Source organism: Pleurodeles waltl, chromosome 1_1 (assembly GCF_031143425.1).
Source record: "Pleurodeles waltl isolate 20211129_DDA chromosome 1_1, aPleWal1.hap1.20221129, whole genome shotgun sequence".
NCBI classification, from domain to species: Eukaryota; Metazoa; Chordata; class Amphibia; order Caudata; family Salamandridae; genus Pleurodeles; species Pleurodeles waltl.
The window spans coordinates 178,749,705-178,776,128 of NC_090436.1; the positions used below are offsets into that span (position 1 = coordinate 178,749,705).

General features: G+C 42.3%; 1 protein-coding gene across 12 annotated transcripts in view; it reads left to right on the plus strand.

Annotated features, from left to right (window-relative positions):
- The window catches only part of NEDD4L (NEDD4 like E3 ubiquitin protein ligase), a 945,521-nt gene that overhangs the window by 682,491 nt on the left and 236,606 nt on the right, over positions 1-26,424 (plus strand). For all 12 annotated transcript variants that reach the window (XM_069220149.1, XM_069220140.1, XM_069220132.1 and 9 more), the window contains 2 exons: positions 15,984-16,058; positions 25,047-25,121. In XM_069220149.1, coding sequence (XP_069076250.1) covers positions 15,984-16,058; positions 25,047-25,121 — 150 coding nt within the window. The remainder of the gene's footprint in view (positions 1-15,983; positions 16,059-25,046; positions 25,122-26,424) is intronic.

Sequence of the window (26,424 nt, forward strand, 5' to 3'; positions counted from 1 at the left end):
CGCTTGAGTAGGTGCACCCAATGTGCGAGGACCTTAAATGAGTTGCTTGTCCGCATACAATGTCTTTTATTCATTTTATAGCATGATGAAACCACATCTGTGTAGCTTTCTAAACGGATGACCCCGTATACTAGTCGGCGTGTAATGTTTTGTGAGCAGAACATTGTTTGAATAATCTAGAGTTCAAAATGAGAACGATGATGATGAATAGTTTATAACTAGCTTTGAGGAAGTAGAATTGCACATGAGGCAGGTTCTAGGTAGCCAGGGATTTACTGACAGAAAGAGGTGAAGATGGTTAATTCCCTGAATTAGTTGGTCATGAAGTGATCATTTTGGTCTTTCAGCACTTGGCCCGATGACAATTAAGCATAGTGTTTCTGGGACCAGGTCAGAACCTGATAGTTCCATGTAGAACCAGATTGTTACACTAAACAGGTTATTGTCAGGCTGGTGTTAATGGGAACAAAGTCAGTTGCGTTTCAATCCTAACACAGGTTCTCCCACAAGAATTGTCCTAAATTAAGGACAGAACTTTCAAGAAAGCTAGAATTATCTGATGCCAGGTCTGCTCTGCGTTTGGCGCTCTCCCACTATGCTGCCTGCTACTCTGGTGGTGCAATAGAAGCTACATGGGGTTTTAATACAGACACACTAATGTATTTATTCCACTATATTCTGCTTCTGTTTATTTTCATTCCTGGGGGAAAATCGTCCTGTAGAGGGGCAACAATCGATGCTATGTGTGATGAAGGTCGTGCAAAGTCACATGAGCGAGAGAGTGGAGTGTGAAGCGCAGTTCGCCATTTCGGTCCAACAAGTCTGTCGCACGTAGGCATGCTGCACAATTTTGGAAGAGCCGGTGAACTGCAAAAGCTATTTTCAGCATTGCAGTATAAACAGTATGAAATAAAGGGATGGCTTGTGCAGTGATAGTGTACTCCATATTGGCCTCCCTTCTCATTCCCTTTACCCATCAGTCAGTCACCTTCAGCTAGATCATGGTGTCATTTTTAGGACCAGGGTGGCTGGATCCAAGCCAGATTTTCGGGAAAACACATGTGTCAAATGAGTTCCATTTAGATTAGTTAATGTAGATATCTCAAACGTCTTCCATAAAAGATTGACCTGAATGCTGACGTCATTGTTCTAGATTCCATCACACTTTTCTTTGCCATGTTTGCTTGTGTAAATTAAGATATTAGCTGAACAGTGCCTGAGTGGATTGGTGTACAGAAGTGATCAGTGGTGTCCAACTTAGATCCCTGCTGGTGCTGGTTTGTAATACCCAAAATCTGAAATGGAAGCAGCCTTCCTGAGCTTGCCTTTGACTTCCCTGTTGAATTCTGAGTATGTAGGTATCTAAAATGCCTACCCAATAGCAATAAATGTGTATGCTTTGAGAATCCAGCTTCCTCTCATGTGATTCTTTGACTCGTTCTGGTCTTTGAACCTGCACCACACCGTGCTGCCTTTTAACTATGTTTGCGAAATACAACTAGCACATCCATACAAAAGTGCAGCCCACTTAGTATTGAAGTTTTATCTTCTGAAGGCTGTGTTCCATATTTGCAAAGGAATTACAAGTGTCCGTTCAGTGTTATCACCCCTTCTTATGAACCAAAGAGGCAGAAAAACTGGGAAGTACAAAGTGAAGGGAGAATGCCCCTTTTTATGCAGCTGTCTACTAGTGACATGGTAGCAAGCACAGCATTCTTTGAAGAAGCCCCATCACAAAATGTCACACCGTTTTTATTTCTGGTCTAGCTCTCCTCTTGGCCAGCTCCAGGGGTATTTGTGGTCTGGCTTGACAGTGTGGCTGTCGCCTGACAATTATGGGAGCATAACCAGGAGAGGGGCTTTGTCTCCACCCACATGTTGGGAGCCAGGAGTACATGTTTTGACTGAGCAGAAGTTGTGTGCTTCCACAAAAAAGTGCTTACCTGCCACACAGCTGTGATCATGTTACTATCCAGCTTCCTGGGCTCGACCTTTTTAGGGGCACCCATGTGACATTGTACTGCATTAGATAACTAGGGGCCATATGTACTAAAGCATTTTCCCATAGACACAGAATGGGTAAAGTCCTTTGATACATCTGGCCCTAGATAATTTATGGTGTTTGTCTTTGGAAGCAGCACAAGTAGGAGGAGGGACGTCGTTAACACACATGAAGTTTTAGATCTGGCTTGACAGTGCATTTATAAGACATAACTATTGCCATTGCTAATGATCGTTTTTTCCTTGTAGTCAGTGGTACCCCTCTTTGCTGTATCTCTTGCTGCGGTAGGAGGGATTAAACTTTGCTAAACAGCTGGCAAATGTGTACTGTTGAACTGCCTGGTCTTTAGGGAGGCAGAGGTGACCCTAGTGTGTTTTGTTTTCTGGGGGAGTTCAAAAAGTGCGCAACGTCCTCCTTTTGATATATTGAAAACCAGTGCAACTAATGTGTGAGGGGGAATGTATTCGTAGGTATTGGTCCTGGTACAGTCTTAGGTAGTTGGCCGAGCTGAACCAAATGCACATCCACATGCAGCTATAATAAGAAACGCAGTCCAGGTGGAATGTGAGAATTTATCATAAATGCAAAAGTTTTCTTTGTGCCCAGTTTTTCATGCAATGGAGCCATCAAAGGCATAGGTGGGGATGCCAACATAATATGTGCTCCGAAAGTCAAGGCAAAAGCATTAAGCTCCATAGTGTAATCTTCTTACACAAACAAGCGTATGTTTGGGGCCAGTGCTGAATTAAGGAGCATTCTGAGGATTCACACCCCTTCAAATAAAATGTATTTAAAATCCTTTGTAAAGAAAGCCTCTGAAATGTGATTGTATTTACTGTTAAGCAGCGGGGCTCTAGACACTGCTTAGTATGGTTCAAGCACAAATGAAAATGAATTGTTTCTTTTAAGGAAGCAAAGGCTGACCGCCATCATGGAGTCATCTGGAGTGATGCTTCATGCACGCATAGAGTGTTCTGTGTGGCAGCATTCCGACATTTGCCAGCAGGCCATAAACACTCTTGTTTTCTGTAGAGACAGCCGTCAAGATGGATATTTGGTTAGAATGCCTTTCCTAACCTATAGCATCTTTGTTAGGCAGTCATGCTAAAAAAAAATGCTGTAGCCAGTACCTCGCTACACCAATCATATATTTCCTTGCCAAGAAGTATTGCTCTCAATTGATTTGTATTGATGGCGATTAGGAATGCAAAGTAGTTTTCAGTAAGTCATTTTGTTGCTGAAAACAAACTCTGATCTTTTTATTAAACATTATATGAGCTCTAAGTCTGAGGATGAAAGCCTTTTGCTAGGTTATTCATGTGACACAACATAATTTATTCTTAGACTGAACTATAGTGCACATGAATGAATAAATGTCAAAAATAAGGTATTAGAGTACTAGTATGAACATATGAATAACCAAGATTAAAAAACACAACACAAACAGCATATTGAGCGCTGGTTGTTAACAGCTTTGTCTGCCACCTTAGGTGGTGGATGTCATCTTAACCACCCGAGCTCCCTCAGAGAAATCAGTCTACACTGGGTGCTGGGTCAAATTTGTAACCTTGTTTGATGCTCAGAACATTCCTCATGTGACATCTTTCAAGCCTTAGCATAGCTGCTTTCTGGGCCTCATGACCTTGAAGACTGATTTTCCTATTACAATTAGATAAACTCGTCCATTGAGTAAACTGTGGGCACTGTCAGTGCAATCACCCTATACCATCCCCCATACAAACTGGTGCTGGGAAGCTTTCTTACCAGAAGTCGTAACTGCTTTCCTTGTTGGACAGTCCATCACCCTACCAGCACTCTTTGCTCCCGCTCATCCTTCTAGAGAGGAGGAGAGGATCCGTTGGTCGGCCCCCACGTGGCCTGTAAGCTTGTACGTAGATTGTACTAAGGTCCATTAAGGGTGCCAACTTTTTGTGAGAGTTTCTGGGGCAAAAAAACCGGGAAGGCTGGGCAGAGGAGGATCTTATCACAGTAGTTCATCCTAGCATTAAGATCTGCTACGCGCTGGACAAGTTGCAGCCCCGGGAAATTCTGAGAATTCATTTAGTTAGGGGCAAGGCCCTCCGCGCTACATTGTTCAGGGGGTACCAGCCCATGCCATCTACAAGGCAGGGAAGTGGGCATTGGTGCATATGCTCATGAAACACTAATGCCTGGCAGCTAGGTTTGGTGGGAAGGACACTTTGCCCTTTCTGCTCTATAAGACTTCTTGGTCTGCGTCCACTCCACAGACACAGAAACGTTTTTCTTCAAATTGTACTCATTTCAGCTGTTCTGAATAATACATTTTAAAAGCTTTCAATTCATAACGGATTAATTTGTTGTATATAATTATTGGTATATGTTTTGATGTGTTATGGTTTAGCAAAACCAAACAAACTAAAATTGAATGAAAAAAATGATAATGTAATTTTCGAATGGGCTTCCCATAACCATCCCTGGCCGAATGGCCTTGGCTAAAATAAGCATGCTTAACAGCCTACTATACTATTTTACGACTGTACTGTTTTTCACCTACCAGAAGTTTTTTCAGGACCCAAATAGTCTGTTAACCTGGAATGAAGGGCTTAGAGAAACTTAGTGGTGCCCGCTCCTAAGAGCAATATTAACTGGTTGCGCAGCTTTAGTGGGTATCTCGCTGGTTTTCTGGTAGGTCACCGAGTGAGGCCTGCTCCTGTCTGAAACCCTGTTACCGCCTTCTCATGCCCAGGGGTAAAATCATTGATCAACTGCCCAGACTAGTGGAAGTAGTCCTTAAATATTTCAAACGATGTATGTAATCACTAAACATATTACTGCACATGCACTGACCTTCCACTCCTAGGCTCACCTAAACATCAGGGCTGCTCAGCAGCTACACAATTACAGTGCTTTGGTGAAGCCCGGGTATACAGCCTCGGCGATCCCTTCCAGGACGAGGCATCCTCGCATTTTTCAGGGGCTTGCAGAATTATATGAAATACAGAAAGACCAGTTTCAAACCTATGTGGTAATAAAGCTTGCAGCGCACATTGGAGTGTAGTTGGTTAGGAACCACAAACACATACATTACGCAGACCCTCTTTACTATGGGTACCAGCTACAATCTCATCACTTGGATCTACTGTCTTTAAGATAAATAGACTCTGCAAGGTCTGGGATAACGACAAAGCTCAAAATGCGACATGACATTAGAGTAGTCACATTCGCTATCCTGTAATGCCAGTTTTAGAAATATACAGTATGCATCTCTGCATGGAGCATACTTGGCCCCATGTCAAGCTGAATCACGTTTCCTGATGCTCACCTTCTTCACCCTTGCTGAACCCCAAAGCTGACCTCCCGCATATTTTATGGAATTGCACCGTTCTAATGCAATACTGGTGTAGTTTCCAGGAACCCCTTACAGCAGAGACCAAATGCCGCAGCCTCGGTTCCAGGAAGGCATGTGCACTTGACATACTCAAATACAGTAAGAAAACTAAGATCTTGCATTGTTGGCGGCAAAAGAAACTCTAACCCTAAATTGGTGAGCACACTTACATCCCCCCTCCCCGAGTTGTTTCCTACCATAATGTGCTGATCCACAGGGCTGAACCGGGGAGATTGTGTTACGATATGAAATAACATGGGATCTCTGAAAACACTCATTCCCGTGGATTGGAATGCTAGTATGTTATGCTCTGCAAAGTCCAGCTTGCAGATAAAGGTGACTTCCTCCCCAGTCAAACCCGCTCCGTCATGTGTACTGATCTAGAGCTCAAATTATGGGCATTCCTGTTGGTCTGAGGCCACACACGACAATGGTTTCCACATACTAGTCCCTAGTAAGCCTATTAACCATTCCCCTAAAGGCCCGACTACCTCCGGCACTCCCCTTCCTCAACTGTTATTTCACCATAATGCATAGTTGCCTTGTGTAAAAAAAAAAAAAAAAAAATTGGGTTATTAGCTGAGAGGGGTGGAAGCCCCACTCAGCTAATAAACAACCCTTGTCGAAGTGAACCATGAAAGTCACAAAATAAACCTGCGGTAGCTTGGCACAAAACAGTAGTATTTATACAGCACTCAAACAGTAATAAGGTTAAAAACACAATTTAAGAAAAATCCACTACCAATTTAGAATAATAAAGTAATAAAATGATACCAAAACGACAAAAATCCAGTCAGTAGAACCAGAGTAATACATTTTTAAAGGTCTGTGCAAAAATAGTGCCAAAAAGCACAAAGCTCCACTTGTAGGTAGCCAGTCACAAGTTCAAGCCTACCGCGATGGAGCGTGGATTGGATGCAGGAACCATGTTTAATCCAGCAAAGAGTTTACCTTCTCACAGTCCATGTCCAGGTTGGGGATCCTCAGCTAGAGATTTGCGTTAACGGGTGTCAGATGGAGTCTGTTGTCCCCTTGAGGAGAAGGTTACCACTGGAGCTTTGTGTTGGCATTCTAAACTGGCGTGGAGTACTTTTTTGTGGTGTTTTCATTGCGTTATTGTATTAGTGTGTGTGTGTGTGCGTGTGTGTGTACTTGGACAGTGTGTAAACTGACTGCAAACTAAAGACCCAATTTTAAACAACCATATATTAGAGGTGTACAAGAAAATTAATTGTACCAATTAGGTATGGGACAATTTTACCATTTTTTCAAAGAAGAGTGCAAGCAATTCACCACTGATTAGCTGCAGTAAAGTGTGCAGAATCCTAAAAGCCAACAAAAACTGACTCAGCATTGGAGGCTGGCGGTGGTGATGTCAAAAGAGGTGATTTGTAAGGACGACCATGTCAAAGACAATTAACTGAGCCAGCTGTATGCTCCTCCAGCTATCACCCCTCTCTCGTATAGCTCGGGGGAGGGGGAAGGGGGGGCGAGGGGGATGTGTGTGGGGGGGGGGGGCTGATGAACTCTTTGTATAAATCGGTTTTAACCATAAGCTCACAGATCTGATCCCTGCCGTGTCTATTTAATCTTTAATCCTCCAATTGAAGGTGCTTTTTCATATACTTTTTATTTTATTTTAACAAAGCATACAAAACCATCTAAATCCCCTGCTTGACACACCCCTTTCCCCCGCCATCTGGTCTGTATGGCCGCCCTCTTACTTGCGCTGCATCATTCCAATAATAGCACCCATCTTGGCTATGACCAGCCCCGGCCACCCAGTACCTGCGTTGCCAACGCCCCCTCAGAAGGTGTCCGTGGCCAAAGTGATCTAAGCCAGCACGAGGCGAGAGCATCCCTCTGCCCCCGTTAATTCGATCGTTCAATACGTCCCGTCGCCCACATAAAGGGGCTTTAAGTACTGTTGGAGAAATTGAACAGCTGCTACTTACAGTCCTGCGAAACTACTGAATTCGCCTTGTTAAAGAGCTACATAAAAGCAGGTTTCTGCTTCTAGATAAAGGAGCTCATTGAGCCCTTGAGTGTTAAGTTTGTATTGATAAATGTGTTCAGTGGTCTGCTGGTTCAGAGAGAAAGTTCTCTCCATACAGAATACTGTGAATACGCACACTTGCATTGGCAAAGCTAATTGGCCTGGTCTTGACAAGGCTGGCATGTTCATTTTTTTTATTCATTTTTTTTTGTTTGTTTTGCAATAAACACCCCCACCTACAGGTGGCGTGCACGTGTTTGGAAAAAAACATAAGGAGACATGTTAAAGCACAGATTTACGTATGAGCTCTGACACAGAAGTGCATTTCTATTTTGGGATAAAGTGCATCTGTGCAAGAAGAAAATGTCCTATTGCCCTGCGCTATATGCTGTGGTTGGCGGAAGCAAACGGAAAGTGAGTGACATGTGAATAGACCAGTAAAGATAAAGGGCTGACCAAAAGCTCCTCCATACATGCACATTTGTATGGATTTGTATGATAATTATTTGGAAAACACGAGGTAAAATGTAGATTACGCCGTCTCTAGGCCAGACCCGAGCCAGCTCGGAGCAAAGCAACCGAGCCCTTCCAACTCGTGCTGCCAGTAGAAAAATCATTTGAAGAAATCGATGCTCGTGTTCCTCTCTTAATTACATTTACTGACCTGCCGAGTGCACTGGGTAGTGGATAAAGCCAATGCCCCGCCTCTAAGCAAAGGGACCGCTGCTATTGAATAATCACTGCAGTAATATCCCGCAGCCATCTGAAATCTGAATAAGTATCGGTTGCAAAACAACACTGTTCGTTTATGGGTTTGGCTTACAAAAATAATACCTGAACAACGCACTGTTTTTACTCACCACGGAGCAGCCTACATAGCTTGCTTTGGTTTGCTTTCTGTCGCAAAGTAATTAGGAATAGTTTACCCTCGGGTACAAGTAACATGCAGTAAATGCCGATCTTTATTTGAAATGCAAATTCACATAGTTACAGCGATAAACCAGGACAGACATGTTTGCCTGGTTAAGAAAATGCTTTAACTGCGCTTCAAACTCTTGCTGCTTTTTCAGAAAAGGTCACTGCAATTTGAAACAATGCTGGTGATTTGATATCTGTTACACAAGATGCTTTCATTACCAGAACAGAAGATTGTTTGATCACTGGAAACTGCATAAGCCTTGGAGAAGCTCTCATAGACACCCCCAGTTTCAAGTCATTTCATTATTTTTCTTGAACAAGAGAACAGCAACCCTCCACTCCCCACAAGACTACTATTAGCCTTGACTGTTGAAAATGTAAACCTTTGCATCCTAAGGACATGTCCGGTATGTAGTGTGACCTCTCATTACAGGAGAAAAAAACATGGAAAGGTAATATGTAATTGTGGTTGTTATACTAAAAATACTAAAAAAGCTGTTGGGCTCTTTTACTCACAGCAGTTGCGTTTTGACCCTTTCTTTGACATAGACCGGTCTGTGGGGTTCATAGAAGGAGAATAGATGTCAGTTTTTTGGTGCAAATAATCTCTGATTTGCGGGCCAAACTTGGGAGATAATCTCATCCAACACAATGTTGATTGTTTTGACATATTCTGACTTGCAGGCTGGAAATAAGCTACTTCTGTTATCTCAAGTCAACGTGTTTTTTGTCATGACTCATTTAACCGTGGACACAAATTTGATAAAATAGTTATTGTCCTAGTTGTGAGGAATGCTCTCAGACCCTTTTAATCCTAGATTTTTGCTGTTTGGACCACCCATTTTTGCACTTTTACTGTGGGTCTCACTGAGTATCACACACTGTAGCCTCCAATAAAATAGATTGGGCGTGATAACCAGCAGTATCTGCCTTTTAAGGTGAGATACAACGCAGCATAGCTAGGGTAAGAGGCTGTGGACCGATAGCCTATGAAGATGTGACACCTGCGTATGCACATTGTATTGTAATAGTATTTATATAGCGCTTACTACCCCAATAAGGCGTCATAGGGCTTTTCGACGAGTAGCACTCTATTCCGGAGCCCAAGAGGAATTAGTGGTGGATTAGTATAGGGAAATATGAGTTCACTTTTAGTATTTATATGAGTTAATTTGAGCAGAGGATATGTGAGTTTATTAGTTGGATTGACTACGGTAATGGAGGGATAGAGGAGGGAAGAATCCAGAAGTGTTAATTGGGAGTTAATAGTAATAGGATTTAGGCTTGGGATGAGTAAAGGGGGGATGGAGGAGGTAAGAGTCTGTGGAAAGCGTTGGTGAGATCATGGTAGCAGGAGGGGTTTTGGATGAGTCAAGGTGAGATAAATGAGGGAGAATTTATTAGGGTTGTTTGGGAGATCATAGTAATAAAGTGAGGTTTGGGTGAGCTAGATGTGGAAGAGGAGGAAAGAGCTTAGGCAGGGGTATTTTGCAGATGAAAGTAGTAGAATGGGTTTGGGAGAGTCACAGTGGGGATGGGGGATAGATTGATAGAAACATGACATATGGTGATGGGTAGCCACAGTAAAGCTTACAAGAGAGTACATTTATATTCTGTTTATTTATAAAATATATATATATATATATGTGTGTATATATATATATATATATATATATATATATATATATATATATATATATACTTTTTTAATCATTATTTTATTTTTCTTAAATGTATTTATTCATTAATATTTATTTAATTTACTTTATTTTTTAACTTTAATTTACTTATTTATAATTTGAGTTGTCTAACTCAGTGGTTCCCAAACTGTGGTCGAGGGACCCCTGGGGGTCTGCAAAGCCTCCTCAAAGGGAGTCCTTATGAGTGGGCATTCAAAGTGTTAATATGATCATCTGTATGGGTTTACTAAAAAGTGTATGTGGTTCACTGTATTGTACACTATAACCAACATTTGCACCAAACTGCCATGTTGTCACAGTTGTGCCTAGACAGAAGGCTGACACACTTCTATAATGATAAATCAGGATCCCAGGGGCAGATCTCAAGTTAATGTCTACATATCTGAACTCCTTCTGGGACTTCAGGATTTAGTATTTTGCTCTGGCTCGGCTCCTAATTAGATGTTGGTCTTTGAATCAACCTGCTGGTCCAGGTTAATTACTCTCCCCACACAATAGGGCCAATTAACAGTGATTAGGCCTGTTCTCAGGAGAGAAAAGAGTGAGGAATCAGCATGTGCTAATTAGTTCTCACACTGCACCTGGCTTGGGAAGGCCCACCCTCACATAAATAAAGGGAGATAGACTGATCTCTGAATCTAGTCACACTAGGGTGCCCCTTTTTAAGAGCTGAAGGCGAGGCTCCAGGCAGCTGTGGCAGGGGACAGCTCTCAGGGAAGGTCTTTGAACAGACCCCTTGTAGGTGCCATCTTGGAATTTAACAAACATTCGTGCAGGAAGTTTTGGTCAGGGGTAACATGATTGATTAACTCAGGATTGGGAAGAGGGACCTAGCTTCTGGAACTTTGCACCCCTACTTAAAAACTGCTGCAGATGGAAGATACTTTGGAGAACAGTCCGGACCTAGGGCAAGCAATACGGGGTGAATGGACTAGGATTAGGTTCCCTGGGCCCATAATGCTGTCCTTTCTATACACACTCTGAGGCAGCAGAGGTATGAAACTGCTGAATCATTTTGGAGACTCAACCTGCAGGAGTGTGACCTATCAAAGGAGGGGATCCCCGACTTCTGCTAACAGAGATGCCATGTAAATTGCCAAAGGAGGCAATAGAAGTTGGAGGGTTGCAAGTGGGGAGCCCTCTTCCTTGAAGTCCTAGGAATGTTGCTGAGGTGGACCATTTATATGCCAGAATACCTAAAGAAGCAATTCCTGGTAGCTGGAGCATGCCAGCAAGAGCAAAGTGTGACTTCTCCATATGAAATTCCTAAACGGGACTAAAGAAAACAAAGGGAGAAGTTTAGTCTCCATGGGGGAACTAGCCAAGATCATGCATGTAGAGCATTGTCACACATTTCCTATAAAATGATCCCAGGGACCATAGTGGAAGTAAAACTCATTGGGGGCACACACGTTTATTCTCAGTAAAATTGTCCCAGAGGCATCCATCTCACTGGGCACCAACAAGGACTAGAAGAAGGAAGTAGGGTGCTGGGGTCATCCCAGTGTACACAGGGGAGGCCCATTTCCCCAGAGATTGAAGTCTTTGCTGGGGGTCTCTTTGTTAGCCACCCCTTACTTGTGTCTAGTGGGTGGAGGAGCTAGTGTGTCCGACATGGAGCCCTCCCACCTGCTCTGATGTCATGGGGGAAAGTGTTACATTTCTGCTCCCTCTCACACTTGTTACTAGCAGGTGGGCATGTGGAAAAGGATATTACCACAGACACCCAAGATTAGTGTTGGGGATGCAGTCGACACTGTAAGCTGGAAGGCCACTTAAAAAAAAAAATGACTTTGGGAAATAATTTGCGTATTTTTATTCCATGTTAACTCAGAGAGGGCAGGAACACACCACCAAGGAATATGCATTTTGGGGGCTGTCACAAACTCTGCAAACCCGCCACCGCGAAAACACATCCTACTTTTTAGGAAAAAGTTGCAGTAAGTCGCCCAGGCAGTAGAAAGACTGACGTCGGAAAGATGTCCAAGAAAATGCAAGCATCCTTGGAGCTGGACTTGTGGTTTTATGGTTTGAGGCTCGCTAGGGGTGTCAAATGTTGAGTATCCCCATTAGTTATCTCAACTGCTGCCATGCATATATGTTTAAATTAATATGCAATATTGAGTGGCATATGCATAATACATTACTTTTCATTTTTATAAGTGAAATCAATGCCTGGATAGTGAAAATTGGGTGCTTTTTTGTATACCTAAGGACTGGGTTACTAGGACACACCGTTTCCCAAGACTAAGGCTTGGGCTGCTCTGCCCTGCTACCCTGAGGGCTTCGGATACTACAAAGGTGTACTTGGTTCCTGGTAATGGAAAATGAGGACTTATTACTTGTGAAGGGTCCACATCCTTTGCACTAATAATCAGATTTTTTTGCATTAGAATATATGCCAGTCTGGTAAAATGTCACCATTCCACTTTTAGATTAAAAAATTAATGCAGCCGGTAAAAGACAGTGCTTCCTAAAATTCTAAGCATTTGTGTTCTTAAGGCCTTGACTAATGAGTTTTTTTATGTTATTTTTTACTGGAATCAGTTTGTGGAAAACCTACAGGACCATAGCAGTACTCTGCCCCTAGAATTAGAAAACTTTTATCGGCTCCCAATGAAGTGTCGCGCTTCATCTGTCCATTTTTTTTCCATCTCGTCTGAATAGCTAAAGGATAAAATCCGTTTATATCAACCTGAAAGGTAGCTGGTCCTGGGCGGGGAGCTCCCTGATGTTACCAGCGATAAAGAGATTTACGACGCTCATTGAAAGCATGTTCAAAGTGGATTGATGTTCTACAGTGTTAAGAAGGATGAAAACAAACATGCCGCTTTAGAAATAACTTCAAGACAATTTTAGCATTTGACATTAACAAAGCTTCTCAGTACTCAGATACCTTATTGGAATAGAGCACTGAGTCAAACCAGCATTGGAAAAACCAGTCGATCTTGTATTATGACTTTGCCAATGGAAACCTATTGTTTTTTTTATTTTTTATTTTATTTTTATCAGTGCTGTACAGCATTGGAGAAAAAAAAATGATTACTGCCACTGCTGACCAGCGTCAACAAAATAAGAAAAAAGCACAGTGATAGTAATGTGTGTTTATGTCATGACGCACTTGGACGCCTTCTTCACCTTGCGTTTGCACGTATGTCATGAAATCACTCCTTCCCCAGTTCTCCCCTTCTCATTCTTGCAGCTGATTTACTCCTGCTCATGTCAGGATTAAGTCTCTAACAATGTCCAAGGTTGGAAAGGGGCGAGAAATAGTTATTGAATACAGACATAGAGGTGTATTTATGTTGTTCCCATCCTTCCATGGCCTTCCTGCCTGGGAACTCTCACCCAAAAATCTGTGCATGAATAATGTTTTAGGAGTGTGAAAGCATGCTTTGTGAATGACAAAGGTGAGGGTAAAATTTGGAGGAAAATGCCTGTTTAGGTACGCAAACTGAATTTACAAGCGGAAATAGCTTGATCCCATATAAACAGTGCACCCACCACAGCATCTTGAAAGTGCACTACAATTGGGAACAGCACAAATGACACTTTAATAGCGTTTCTTTCATGGAGCTGGTTCCCTTCTCGTCAGCGAGGGGACACTTGGGGCTTTCACAGCCCTAGAATGTACATTCGTTGTCCTTTACAGTCAATTAATGTGCAGTCTTTCCGGTTTCTTACTTTATATGCAGGGTCACTACAACGATGCTGCCACAGCGATCTTCGCTGATTTATAGATTTGCCACATAATCCATCATCCCGAGAATGATCGTCAGATTTTGAATTTTTTTTCTTTTTTTAGCTCAAACGGTTAAAAAGTTACTAAAAACGCAGCGACACGTGTTGCTGCGCTGTTGATGGCCATTTTCAAAGCTGAACTATTCACTTTTTTGTTGTTTATTGCTATGTTCTGCTGTTAAACTGGTACTAAAGAGGTACAACTAATGCCCAGACAGTGTTACCAAGTTTAACAAGCATTTGCAATGCAGTGGGCCTCACATTTGCTGAAGTTAGAGCTATTAGCGTTGTAAATTCCTAACTGGACTTTTCTTGCCACATAAATTGAAAATGAAAAGTAAAACAGTTGACATAAGCAAGTCAATTCAAAGCGCCACGGCCGCCATGAGCGTTAGTGTAAAGGAAAGACACAAAAGGAAAAAGAAGTTAGCTCATCAAACATATCGGCAATCGTGCAATTATCCATGTAAAGGGGTTAGTCCCCAAGGCGGTAACAAAACTGCCCCAAGGCGGGACAAACGTAAAACATTTACCAATGTCATCAAAGGATTTTTGAAAGGCAAGCCCACGAACGAGTGAAAGTGATGGACCTGAGGTGGGCGTCGTTAAAATCCCACTTAAACCCCAACACGTCGGAAAAGCAGCGCTTGCGCACTGCTATGCTCGACATAGAAATGATGAAATAATGAAGTAATACTGTTTTAAAATGTGCAGCATTATGCCACATAATTTCGCTTTTCTTGCTGCATAATTTACCCAACCCAGCCGCATAATTTGGCCCTTTTTTGCTGCATAATTCCAGTGGCCCTGTTTATATTTCTCTCGCTGGCTCTCGAGATGCCAAAAAATACTTAATGTAGGTTAGTGGCTTATTGTAAACTAAAGAAGAGTGGCCCCTTGCTCACAACTGGGACCAGCAAGGTATGGCTATCCTGTTGCTGCTATAATACAAGTCCCCAGGGGGTCCTGTGATGACAGTATTATCTCCCCATGCATTAATATTGTTGCCTTTGCACCGCCTCACCTGATTGGTTGGGGAGAAGCCATAGAGATGGATTGGTGTTGGCTCTTGAACGGGCCTGTCACTAGTCCCACCAACTGGGCAATCGCTGTAAACGGATGAGTGTTTGAGAGTGATGAAGCAGTTTCTTGCCAGCTGCCTCCTGCCATAGCTTGACAAGAATATTGTGTGGCCTTGACGACATGTCAAGGTCAACCAGTGAAGATACACTTATTAAAACCGTCTGGCAGAAGCAGCTCTTTGCAGGCAGGACTGTTGGATGCTATGCTGATGAACTGTATCCCCTCAGGCTGTAGAAAGATCAATATTTCAGCACAGATAAGGGTCGTGGTAGCTTAATCGTCTCAAAAAAGATGATAGCGCAGGACAAATGTCATTATACAAGACGTTTAGAAAATAAACCTGTCAAACGTTGAGGTATTCGGGCGCTGGTGAAAATGTGCTGCGCCAAATTAAATTAAATAATGATATTTTATTTTCATCATGACAATGGTTTATGAGCGTGCGCTGTGCCTCCGTTTCAGTGGTCCTGGTTTTAACTTGTAAATTACACCTTTAAACTAAAATTACTTTGTTACTTTAAAGCAGGAAATTATTAAAAATAGGCCTTTAATATGGAGAACGTTGTTGCAAATGGATTCGTGCATATTACACCTAAAATGCATAGAAGAATACAAAAAAAAAACGGGTCTATGTGCAGCTGTAACTCGCAGTTCCTGAAAGCTGCCAGTGGAGAGCCCTCCTGGCTTCTGAATTTCAGCGCCATCGCCTGTGGGATCTGTGCCATCAGCGCGTTGCCCGTGTTTCTCCTCATAGCAACGGACTTGGGGTGTGGTATTTCCCCCTCTGACATTCTTAGAATTCTTCATGTGACGCCATTAATGACTTACGGTCATTTTTCAAACCTGAACACCACTTCCAGTTGTCTGTTGACATTTGACACAAATATTCGTAAGACCTGAGCCCAAAGCTTAACATCCTTTGGGATAGCACGACTTGACTGACCTCGCTCCTATCAACTTTTTTAATTCCATCATCCGTTTTCGTTTGAATGAGCTTTCCGACTTCTTCCTTCAGTGAAGCACATATGAAGTCGCAAAGGGAAAGTCATATGAACCTCATTGATGAAATAAATGTCTAGAGAATGTTCGCTTTGTGTTGCCATTCTTACAGTAAAAAGGTAACATTTTGGTACTGAAGACCGAGTTGGTCAGTAATCTTTTCGTTTTCTTCAGCAGAGGGAACCTTCCTCCAGGTTGAGGTCCTGCAGTGTTACAGATGGAATAAGCGACCCAGCTCTTCTGTCCTTGGTAAGCTTAAATTCATTCATTAGGTTCACTCTTTCATGCGTGTCATCAAATGAGTATGTGCACGTCTTTAAAATTCCATGGCGTTTTCTTGGCACGCAAAATAAGCCCACAGGTCTCAAGTAAGTCGTATTTCGTGAGCAGCAGGAATTATACTTCGGGCATATGTATTCCGTTTCCATATCACAGATTTGCATGTGTCTACTCCAGCCAGTTAAAAAAAATATAGATTAATATGACTGCACGAGTGAGCTGTTCATAAACATTTATGGTGAACATATGTCAGATGAAAGTGTGTACCGTCTGCTGCGTGTTTGTGTCATTTAGCTGTAGCAAACTTTCAGCAGCCAGTCAGGTGCCTGGCTTTGGGGAGGGTGCAATTGTTTTGGTTTCAACACCCCATAATAAATGTACTCTGCGGTTGATGATTGAATCCCGGCACTCGGAGTTGACTTTGGCAAGATCTGAGTTGTTTTACTTGGACTAATAAGCATTCACACAACAGGCAGTAATACCTCTTAACCTGTAAAGCAGTGGCTTAGACAGCTTCTCCTGACCACACATCGACCAACAGAAGCAAATAAATCTTCACCATTGTGAAGGAATTCACCTCACCAGCGACCACATCCAACTGGGTCATCCCCTGAAGGACCTCTCTCAGTTCTCCAGCAACAAAATCACCGCCCTTTATAGCAACCTCAACCCACAACCGGACCTGACAGCCCTAGCCAAACACCTCCCGATCTTATCTAATGAACTAATACTAACCATATGGCCCGTCATTGACCCAGGAGAAACTGCTGCCACCATGAAGTCCATTCACTCAAGCGCCCTATCAGACCCCCGCCCCTAGCACTTAAATCCAGAGGACTACAACCCATCAGTGCCATGCTGACACCCATTCTAAATGCCTCTACCTCTTCTGCAACCTTTCCAGACACTTGGAAACATGCAGCTGTCCTGCCATTGCTGAAGAAACCCTCTGCAGACCCCTCAGTGCTTGCCAACTACAGGCCGATCTCCTTGCTACCATTCTCGACCAAGGTCTTACTGGCAATTATCAACGGACGCCTCACCGAATACCTCACCGACCCCTAACTCCTCAACACCATTCAATCTGGTTTCAGACCCAACCACAGCATCAAAACTGCACTTATTGCTATCACCGGTGACCTCTGCATGAATCTGGACAGAGGAAACACAATGGCCCTCATTCTCCTGGCTGTCTCCGCAGCAATTGGCACAGTCTCCCAATACATACTCATCCAACTACTACATGACACCAGAATCCACTCCGATGGATCTGCTCCTCCCTGACTGGAAGGACCCAGTCGTTCATCCTGTCTTACACCTTGAAGCCTGCAACTTCTTCTGCAGAGTTCTACAAGAATCCTCCATGAGCCGGACCCACTTCAATGCTTACACGATCCCTCTACCTAGCATCGTCCTCTCTTATAACATTAACGTCCTTTTCTTTGCTCACGACAAACAACTCAGTCGTTACCTCATGGACAGGACGCCCATTACCTGGGTCAAGTTTAATGTCTGCATGATTGAAATCACCCACTGTATGAAGACCAGCTGTCTGAAACTAAACACCAACAAGACTGAAATTGTGATCTTCTGGAAGAGCACTTCAATTTGGGACTGCACCTTTTGACCAACAGAGCTAAGACAGACACCTCACCTGTCACGCCAAGAACCTCTGGATCATTATCGACAGCAAACTTGACATGACCGCTCAAGTCAGCCCAGTCATCGCCTCATGCTTACATATCCTGAAGATGCTGAGGAAGATTTTGAAATGGCTCCCTATCAACACCCAGAAAGCCGTCAGGGCAAGCTGGACTACAGGAACACAGTCTATGCTGGGACCAACAAAAATATTCACCAGAAGGCGGCAGACCATTTAGAACTTGGGAGCCAGAATCTCTCTCAATCTCCCAATCCTCAATCAGATCGCATAACACCTGAAGGAGCTCCACTGGCTCCCTATACGCTAACGAGCACAATTCAGACTCCTCGCCCACATTTTCAAGGCACTATAAAACACTGACCCAGCATACCTCAATCGCATCTGCTTTCACAAACCTTTGAAATATCTTTGCTTGTCTGTACTTCTTCTTGCACACATGCGAAAAACCAGATCTGGTGGTCGAGCTTTCTCCTACATCACTCCTAAAGCGTGAAAGGACGTGCAACTACACATAAGAGCCTCCACCTCACTAATTGAATTGCGCAATAAACTGAAGACCTGGCTTTTTGAGTAGTCCTACTAGATTTGGCTAGGCTCACATCTGCTCAGTGCCAGAATACCCTCCCGGGTGATAGTGCGTTCTTCACAGCTGCATAACATAACATGGCATGTACAGTCAAAGGCATTTATTAGGCGCAGTGACTCCTGTTAACTCTTGGTGATCTGATGCAGAAGAACCTTTGACTTGGAAAACCGACTTCCAGCCCTTTCAGCCCTACTTACAGCTTGTATTTGTACTTGAAGTGCCATCTCTTTTTGCTGTGCCTGAACCAGCACAAGCACTGTCTCTTGAAAGATGTTTGGTTAGCCTTCAGTCTGCTTAGAGCCGACCATTCTTTACCATTATTTGTCTTTATCAGTACTCTTATTCACTTGCTTCTCTTTGGTCAGTGTGCAACTTCACTTCAACTTCTTGTGTGTGGCCCAAGTACTTGTGTCCTTCCTCTGCTTGTGCTTTCAGAACTACTTTATTTTCATTGTTGACGCCCTCCATCAGACTGCATGTGTTTTCAGGCTGTCTCTCTCATGTGCTTCTCTCCCGTTTTGTCTGTTACAGATGTGCTTTTGCCCACCACCCCAACTCTCACCCATGAGCTTCTGTGCCCCCTGTGTTGCTCTCTTGCCCCTGCCCTCCTTCCTCCATTGTGCCCAGTGTTGTTGCTTTTCTTCCCGCTCATCCTCTCATAGTGCTCTGTATTGTTGCATAGCCCTCTTCCTTCCCTCATGTAGTTGCCCCTTGTGTTTTTGCCCCGGTGTTGCCAGCTTCTCCCCCACCACACACCCACATCCTCTCTCCGTGTTCCCTGTCGTCTCGCTAGTGAAAACAAGCACTGTGGCGCAGCACTGCCGCCCGTGTCAGAGAGGGGGCCTTCGGTGCTAGTCCAGCTCCTAGGTTCCGCCTTCCGTACCGCCTCGGTTGTACAGAGGAGCTCCATTGCCAGCCCCTGCCAGGGCAGCTGCTAGAACCTGGATTGCCTCCCGCGCAGGTAAGTGGGGTCACTGTACACTGGAGCAGGCATTGCTCGCAAATGAGGGGTTAGCAGTCTGTGCCAGCGCGAGCACACAGCTTCTGGTATACTCCAGACATGCCAGGCCTCCATTGGAAAGGGCTGTTCTCTGAGACCCGTGTGCTGGCTCCCATACCCGGGTATGTGCTGTATATTTTACTTTGGGACTTCCGCTGTGTCTGCTTCCGTGCAGTACGCCCCCGAGGTCCTCTCTGACCTTCCACGGCTCTGATCGCACACAGGAAAGCGTGTGAGCCGGCACCAAATCCATCAAGCAGGTGGAAAGCCAATAGGTCTCTCCTACCAGGGCTATTATTGTCTTCGTCACTGCCTGTTAGCCGTGTGGTACGGCAGTGCGGCTGCTGCACAGCGTGGCTGAAAGTTAAAAATAAAAAGTAAATTAAAGCTGGGTGACGCAGCCAACGCTAGTGGCATTTAAGCATGAAAGGATGCATTTTTAAACACAGGTAGGATTATTTTTTTAATCTAGTTTTCCTTTTTATGGAAATTGAATGGTTGTTCCACTAATTACGCCTAGAGCAGGTACTAATTTTGTAGGTAGGTGTAAGTAAATTATAAACCTTTCCTGTATTGCTCAGTAATGGTGGCCATAGAATAAATAAAGAACTCTTCAGCAGGAAAAAGTTAGGACAGAGTAGAGTTCCAAGAATAGTGACCATACTTATTGAGTAGATACATCAGAAATATTTGTATTATTTACACAAGCTACCACATATCATGCACAGCCTCAGCCACAGCTCTCCTGTCTTCTATGCAGGTGACAGCTTCATACTAAACACAAAGAGGCTAGTGCCTAGAACCAAACAAGCATTGGCAACGGCAACCGGTCTCGCCTGTGTAAGAGCTATTGACTTTACCAGTGTGTTTAAGCCGTATTGTACACCAGCGTGGCTGCTGTTCAGCAAGGCTAAAAGTGGCGGAGAGGAGTGGAGAGTGGTGTGGAGTGGAATGGTGAAGAGTGGAATAGTGTTGTAGAGTGGCAGAAACTGTTGTATGATTAGTGGCATACATTGAAGTGGTGTAGAGTGGACTATTGTAGAGTGCATTGGCGTAGTGTTGGTATAGTGGCGTAGAGTGCAGTGGCATTGAATTCAGTGTCATACAGTGCAGAGTCATACGGTACAACGTTGCAGGGTGATGCAGAGTGTGGAGTGGCAGGTAGATTTTAGTGATTCAGAGGACAGTGGCACAGAGTAGAGTAGAGTGGCATAGAGTGCAGTGGTGTAGAGTGCTGTGGCATAGAGTGCATCTACATAGAGTGAAGTAGTATAGAGGAGTGTAGTGCACAGTAGATTGGTGTAGAGTTAAGGGGCGGAGAGTGCAGTGTTGTAGAGTGTCAGAGATCAGTGGTGTGGAATAGAGTGGTGTATAGAGCAGTGGTATAGAATGCAGTGATGTAGAATAGAGTACAGTGACATAGAGTGCACTTGAGTAGAGTGCAGCGGTTAACAGTGGCTTAGAGTGCAGTGGCGTAAAGTGGAGTAGAGTGGCGTAAAGTGCAGTGGCCTAGAGTAGGTTGTTTCAGAGTAGAGTGAAGTGGGGTGGAGTGGTGCAGGGTAGAGTGCAGTTGTGTAGAGTGGCATAGAGAGTAATGGTGTAGAGTATAGTGGCATAGAGTGCAGAGTAGATTAAAATGGCGTACAGCGGATTGGCGTAGAGTGCAGGGGCATAGAGTTGAGTGCTGCAGAGTAAAGTGCATTTGCGTAGAGTGTATTGGCATAGATAATAGTGGAGTAGGGTGCATTGTAGCAGAGTGGCTTACAGTACAGAGACATATAGATTGGAGTTGTGCGGAGAAGATTAGTCTGGCATAGACTGGGGTGGTGTAGAGTGCAGTGACTGGCAGTGTAGTGGTTTAGAGGGGCAAAGAGTGCAATGACATAGAGCTGTACAGGGCAAAGTAGAGAGGCGTAGCATGAAGTGGCGTAGAGTGAACTTTCCCTGAGTATTGTAGAGTGCAGTGGAGAGGTGTAGAGTGGAAAATTCCTGATGTGGTAACACACTGTCATTACAGACCACAAATTTTCAATTGAAATGACCATTACATTTGCACAGACATACAGTTTTACTAATAAAACTGTACAGTGCACATACGAAAATGTGTGGAAATTTCATCACCTAGTGTAATTATTTGTTTTGATCATATTAAAGTATTTGTTTCCAGCACACTTCAGAAATAAAAAAAAAATGTTTCATTTGTGTTCCTAACTCTTGATATATTATGAAATGCTTACAAAGTTCTTTTAATGTTGTTGTGTGCTAGAAAAAACTCTCTTCCACCACCAGTATCCAGTAAGATTGTCACATAAATCCCCTCACTTTGAAGTCAGAGAAAGAAAAGTAAACAAGCACCCTCGGAAGACAGTGTCTGACATTTGACCTCAGACTTTGCAACAGCAAATGTGACAAGATACATGTGTGCTGTCTTTATTCACAGATGCGTGGTGGCTTTAGTCCTGCTATGCCTTCATATGCTAGGAACTCTGTTTGTGCTTCCGTGGCAAATCATACATGTTCACTTTGTATCTCCCAACTTGACTAGATATAGCACTGCATTTCTTTCTATAATATCATTTTCCTAAGCCACTGTTGGGCTGTGTTTAAGTCTAATGCTTTATTGTATTGACCTATCAAAGTCTTGGAAGGATACTGTAAATAAGGTTTGGGTAAGGAAGGTGCAAACTCAAGCTGGACAGCTAAAGCAAATAAAGCAGCAAAAGGAAAGCAAAAAAATGTGAGTTTCAAACCAGAAAGCCACTGGCAAGCAACGGGCAGAATGCATTCCTAGCCCAGCTTTCTGGTAGGCTGCGACCTAAAAATTCGAGACGTATCGGTAGAAAGTGATAGACTTCATGCACTTATCTTATGAAGCGTAATGGTGCTGTTCTGCAAGTCTACATAATAGAAAAAAAAATACAATTTCATTGTTTTGGCTAATTCTGAATTTATGTGCATGTGTCACAATTGTGTGCATGTGTGACAATTGTTACTAAGCGTTCAAGTATAGAATTGATTTCTAAAAAACACTGCAGTTGGTTTGTTTCAGTGGTGAGGTTGTATGGATGAATGAATGGTGCTACGCAATGTAAGCCATGGTGGTTGATTATTGAATCAGTTACTGGTGTAGTTCTCTAGAACATGTATAATGTGTCAGAATGTTAGAAAATGCAGTGTGAGAGTTGCAGCTGAATTTAAGTGCTTCTCAAGAGGCAAAGTCGTGTTCATTTACCCATGCGTTCCTCTTCGCCATAATCAATCACTTACTCCATACTAACTCTAGATAACACACAGCAACACAGCATTGAATGAGCAAGAAATGCACCCGGAGGTGCATTGGCAGTTAGAATTATGCATTTAATAATACATATGAATCAGTATGCTTTTTAAATGCACCTCATTAGCGTCAGCTCAATAATACTGATTTTCAGTAATATGACTTGCAGATACGTTCGTATACCTTTCAAATGTGCCACACAAATAACAGTCGCAATAGAATTATTTTCAATCTTGATTTGCAGTTTACCTTTGGAGAAAGCATACACATTTTGCACATTTTAGAAATATAAATATTCAACAGGTTCAAAATATGTATATAAGCACTATGTGCAAATGTACAGCAACACATGAGTGTTTCTCTTTGTGTAACAGAATTATCATGAAGGTAATTTTCTCTACTTGTGATAGCATACTTTCTGTTACCTGTTCAGATAAGTTTAGATAATATAATTCCTTCAAATGTCTATAAACATGTAATTTATTTCGTCGTCCAGTTATTCATGGAATAAAGTAACCTCTGACTTGCATTATAATTATATTGCAAGTCACATTAGGATTACCATTATCACATAGAGAAACGAGGCTGAAGCCCATGTTCATTTATAATGTCATACAACTCTAATGAAACTTATATTATTCTTTTAACTATTGCAGATTATATATATTTTCCTCAATTTACATGATCAAACCATCAGCATTCCCACAAACAGCTTAAGTGCTTAGCGTCTCGCTCTTTGATATGAAAGAAATAGTAGTTTGCAGACATGAAGAATAAAAGTGGAATCGCTAGTGCAAAATTAAAAACACCAAAAAGCAATTAGTAATTTGTTGCCAAAAGATTTGTGAATCAGTTTCATTTAAGTCTGATTTAAAAAATGCTGTAGCTCAACATGTAGAAAGATATGCAGACCGGTTCTCTATTTCCTGTAATGTTCTACAGAAACCGAAAAAACCCACCTGCCTATAAACATCACCTTTCTTCAGGTCTCTGTTCAGTGTAGAGAAAAAGATCCTAAGAACAAAAACGCCAGTTTACTTTATTTCTTTGTTTACACTGCAGCTGCAGTGATAGTTTGTGACCTGTCTTTCACCTTCGCATGCATTATGACATCACAACTCTTCTGTCATCATGGTTACAGTTGAGCAGTTATGTCATTTCATTATTACCGATCAATAGAGACGTCACAACCCTGATAAGTAAATTTAAGACAGGTTTATATAAAGATATTGCAGGCTCCCTTGTATTATAGGCAGTGTTCTGCTTCGACACCTGTTATTTTACCTAAGGGTAACGGTGCTGTAGGTTGCTTTAAAAGGATGGGCTATAATTGTGAGCTCCAGGCACAGTGAGCTACTTGCTTTCTGCACATTGTAAGAGTTTTTTCCTCTCATGACGTCCTAGGCCTAGTATTCTGTGGAAGTGTTGTAACTCTTCCATGCATCCGAACTGAAAGCATCCACCTCTGAATTGAAGGTTTTTAAGATGCAAGCTGATGTACGTGTTACAAACTGTGGCCACGGAAGTGACTTGAATGACTGGAGCCAGTTGATGGGTTTTGTGAACATGTGGCAAGATTATCAGAGCAATATTATAGTGTACTTACATCTAGGTTGATGTGAAGACCTACAAGCTTCACAGTAGTTTTAAGTACTGATATGAAACTTTAAAAGAGGGTAGAAATGCTTCTTATACTCGGCCACATGCTCTAGTAGTTCATACAGAAGTTGTACTGAAGGAGTTTTAACCAGATGTTCACACTTAATGGAGGGCTTCTGTTAAATGTATCAGGACTGATGTTAAAGATATGCACATATATAGTCTGCAGGTTGATCCTGCTAAACAAATTTTTGATCCATAATAATATAATAGTGACTTTAAGTTCATTCTTTATCTGACAGTGAGTGCTCAAAAGTATGTCTCAGTAGAACTTAAATATCAGTCGTCTTTCGAGTTACTTTGAAAGAGCTTCACTATATTCACATTTGTTTGACATCAGTTTAAAATGTTCTTCAGTATATATTCTCACAAACCTATTTTACTTTTTGTTATAACAGTCAGTTTTATTACACTGCAATTTTGTTTCTGCTAAACTTTGTGAAACTGTGGTGTTGTTTATATGAGCGGTTCCACTAAATTCCTTGTGCACTGCTGCTCTGGCCTAGCTACCAAAGGTGAGCCAAGTGACACCTAGAGAAATTTGATTATCTTTGTAGCTTAGGCTGCGGCACATATTCCGACTATCCAGTTTCTCACACCCCATGGGTAGCAAAGGCATAAATAATTTCTTCTTTTGTTTCCTGACGGAACACAGTGCTGTATAGCAAGCAGAATAACATTAGATTCCTCTTAGGATGCTTATCTTTATGTGAATCATGTGATATTGTGAATGTTATTTTTTTTATTTTTTTATTCTCTTTTCTATATTCAAGCAGAGGGAGCCTTCCTCTCGACTACGGTCCTGCAGTGTAACAGATGGAGTTGGAGACCAATCTCATTTGGCTTTGGTAAGACTTGGCTGCCCTTACTGCATGCCATACTGTATAGTGCTGTATTCTATATTTTGTCTACATATTCGTTCCTGTGGAAATGGATTCATAATTTTTAAATGTCAAGTTATGCTTATTGCTCTGAAACTTTACTTTTGTGTCGATTTTGCTGACATGATACATGACAGGTGTCCTTGGTGAAAATCACATTACCACTTGCCATAGCACAGTTTAGAAATATAAATTCAGCAACAACCTTTACATTAAAGTGTTAGTTAAATTGGTATTTAAGTTAATGAGTGCCATAGTAAATTCCAAGGTGTAGGTGTATGATTATCCATAATTCAGGAGTTTCCAAACAAACTGAACATGGGAGACTTCTCAAATATAGTGTTTAAAACTGAATCCATTTCAATAGGAATAGGTCCAAAGGGCCTTGGTGGTGTTGGTTTTTATTAACAGGTGATTTGAACCCTTTTTGTGATCAAATGCTTACTTTTGCCCTTTATTTGGTATTTGGGTGTCTTCGAGATTTTAATACGGTGAAAGCCATTATTCTGAGTCTCTAAAAGAAAAAAAAACAACTGTTATGTCACCCCAATAACATTGCCACCTTCCTTATCATTTTGTTTTTTTATTTCTGCTGAATTGTTGGTGTTGAGTTCTATGTATTTTGAAACAAGGGTTTTAACTCCGTAACCTAAGTTTTAGTTTTGTGCAGGCACTTCTTTGCTCTCATGCTCAAGGTGGCCATAGCTCATTGAATCGACTTGCTTATGTCAACTGTTCTACTTTTTATTTTCAATTTAAGTGGCAAGAAAAGTCCAGTTAGGCATTTATAATGCTAATAGTTCGAACTCGAGCAAATACGAGACCCATTGCATTGCAAATGCATGTTTACTTAGTTTCCATTTTATTCCACCTTCATCGTCTAAGAAGATTGGTCAAATCTTATTCTAAATTTGGTGACTTGGACTATGAGCTGTACTGCCATTTCACTAAAAAAATAAGTATTTTCGACCTTAATTTTCTACCCCCACACCCCTCTACCCCCAGTGCTTCAGAGCCTGAAGGTGAAGTTCATGTAGCTTGGATCCAGCACAGTAAATTGCTGCAAGAATACAATACAAATATTTGTTATCATGAAGTTGGATCAAGCTTTAGTGCAGTGGGTGCAGCTCAGACTCTATTTAAAGTAGGTGGTATAGGAGTTGAAGCAATGGTTCTCAAAAGCCTTCTGGGCTTCGTGTAAGAAAATAGCTAGGAAGCTTTCGTAGAAGATTATCCAGAGCATTCCAAAAATATAGTCTATGAATTTTAC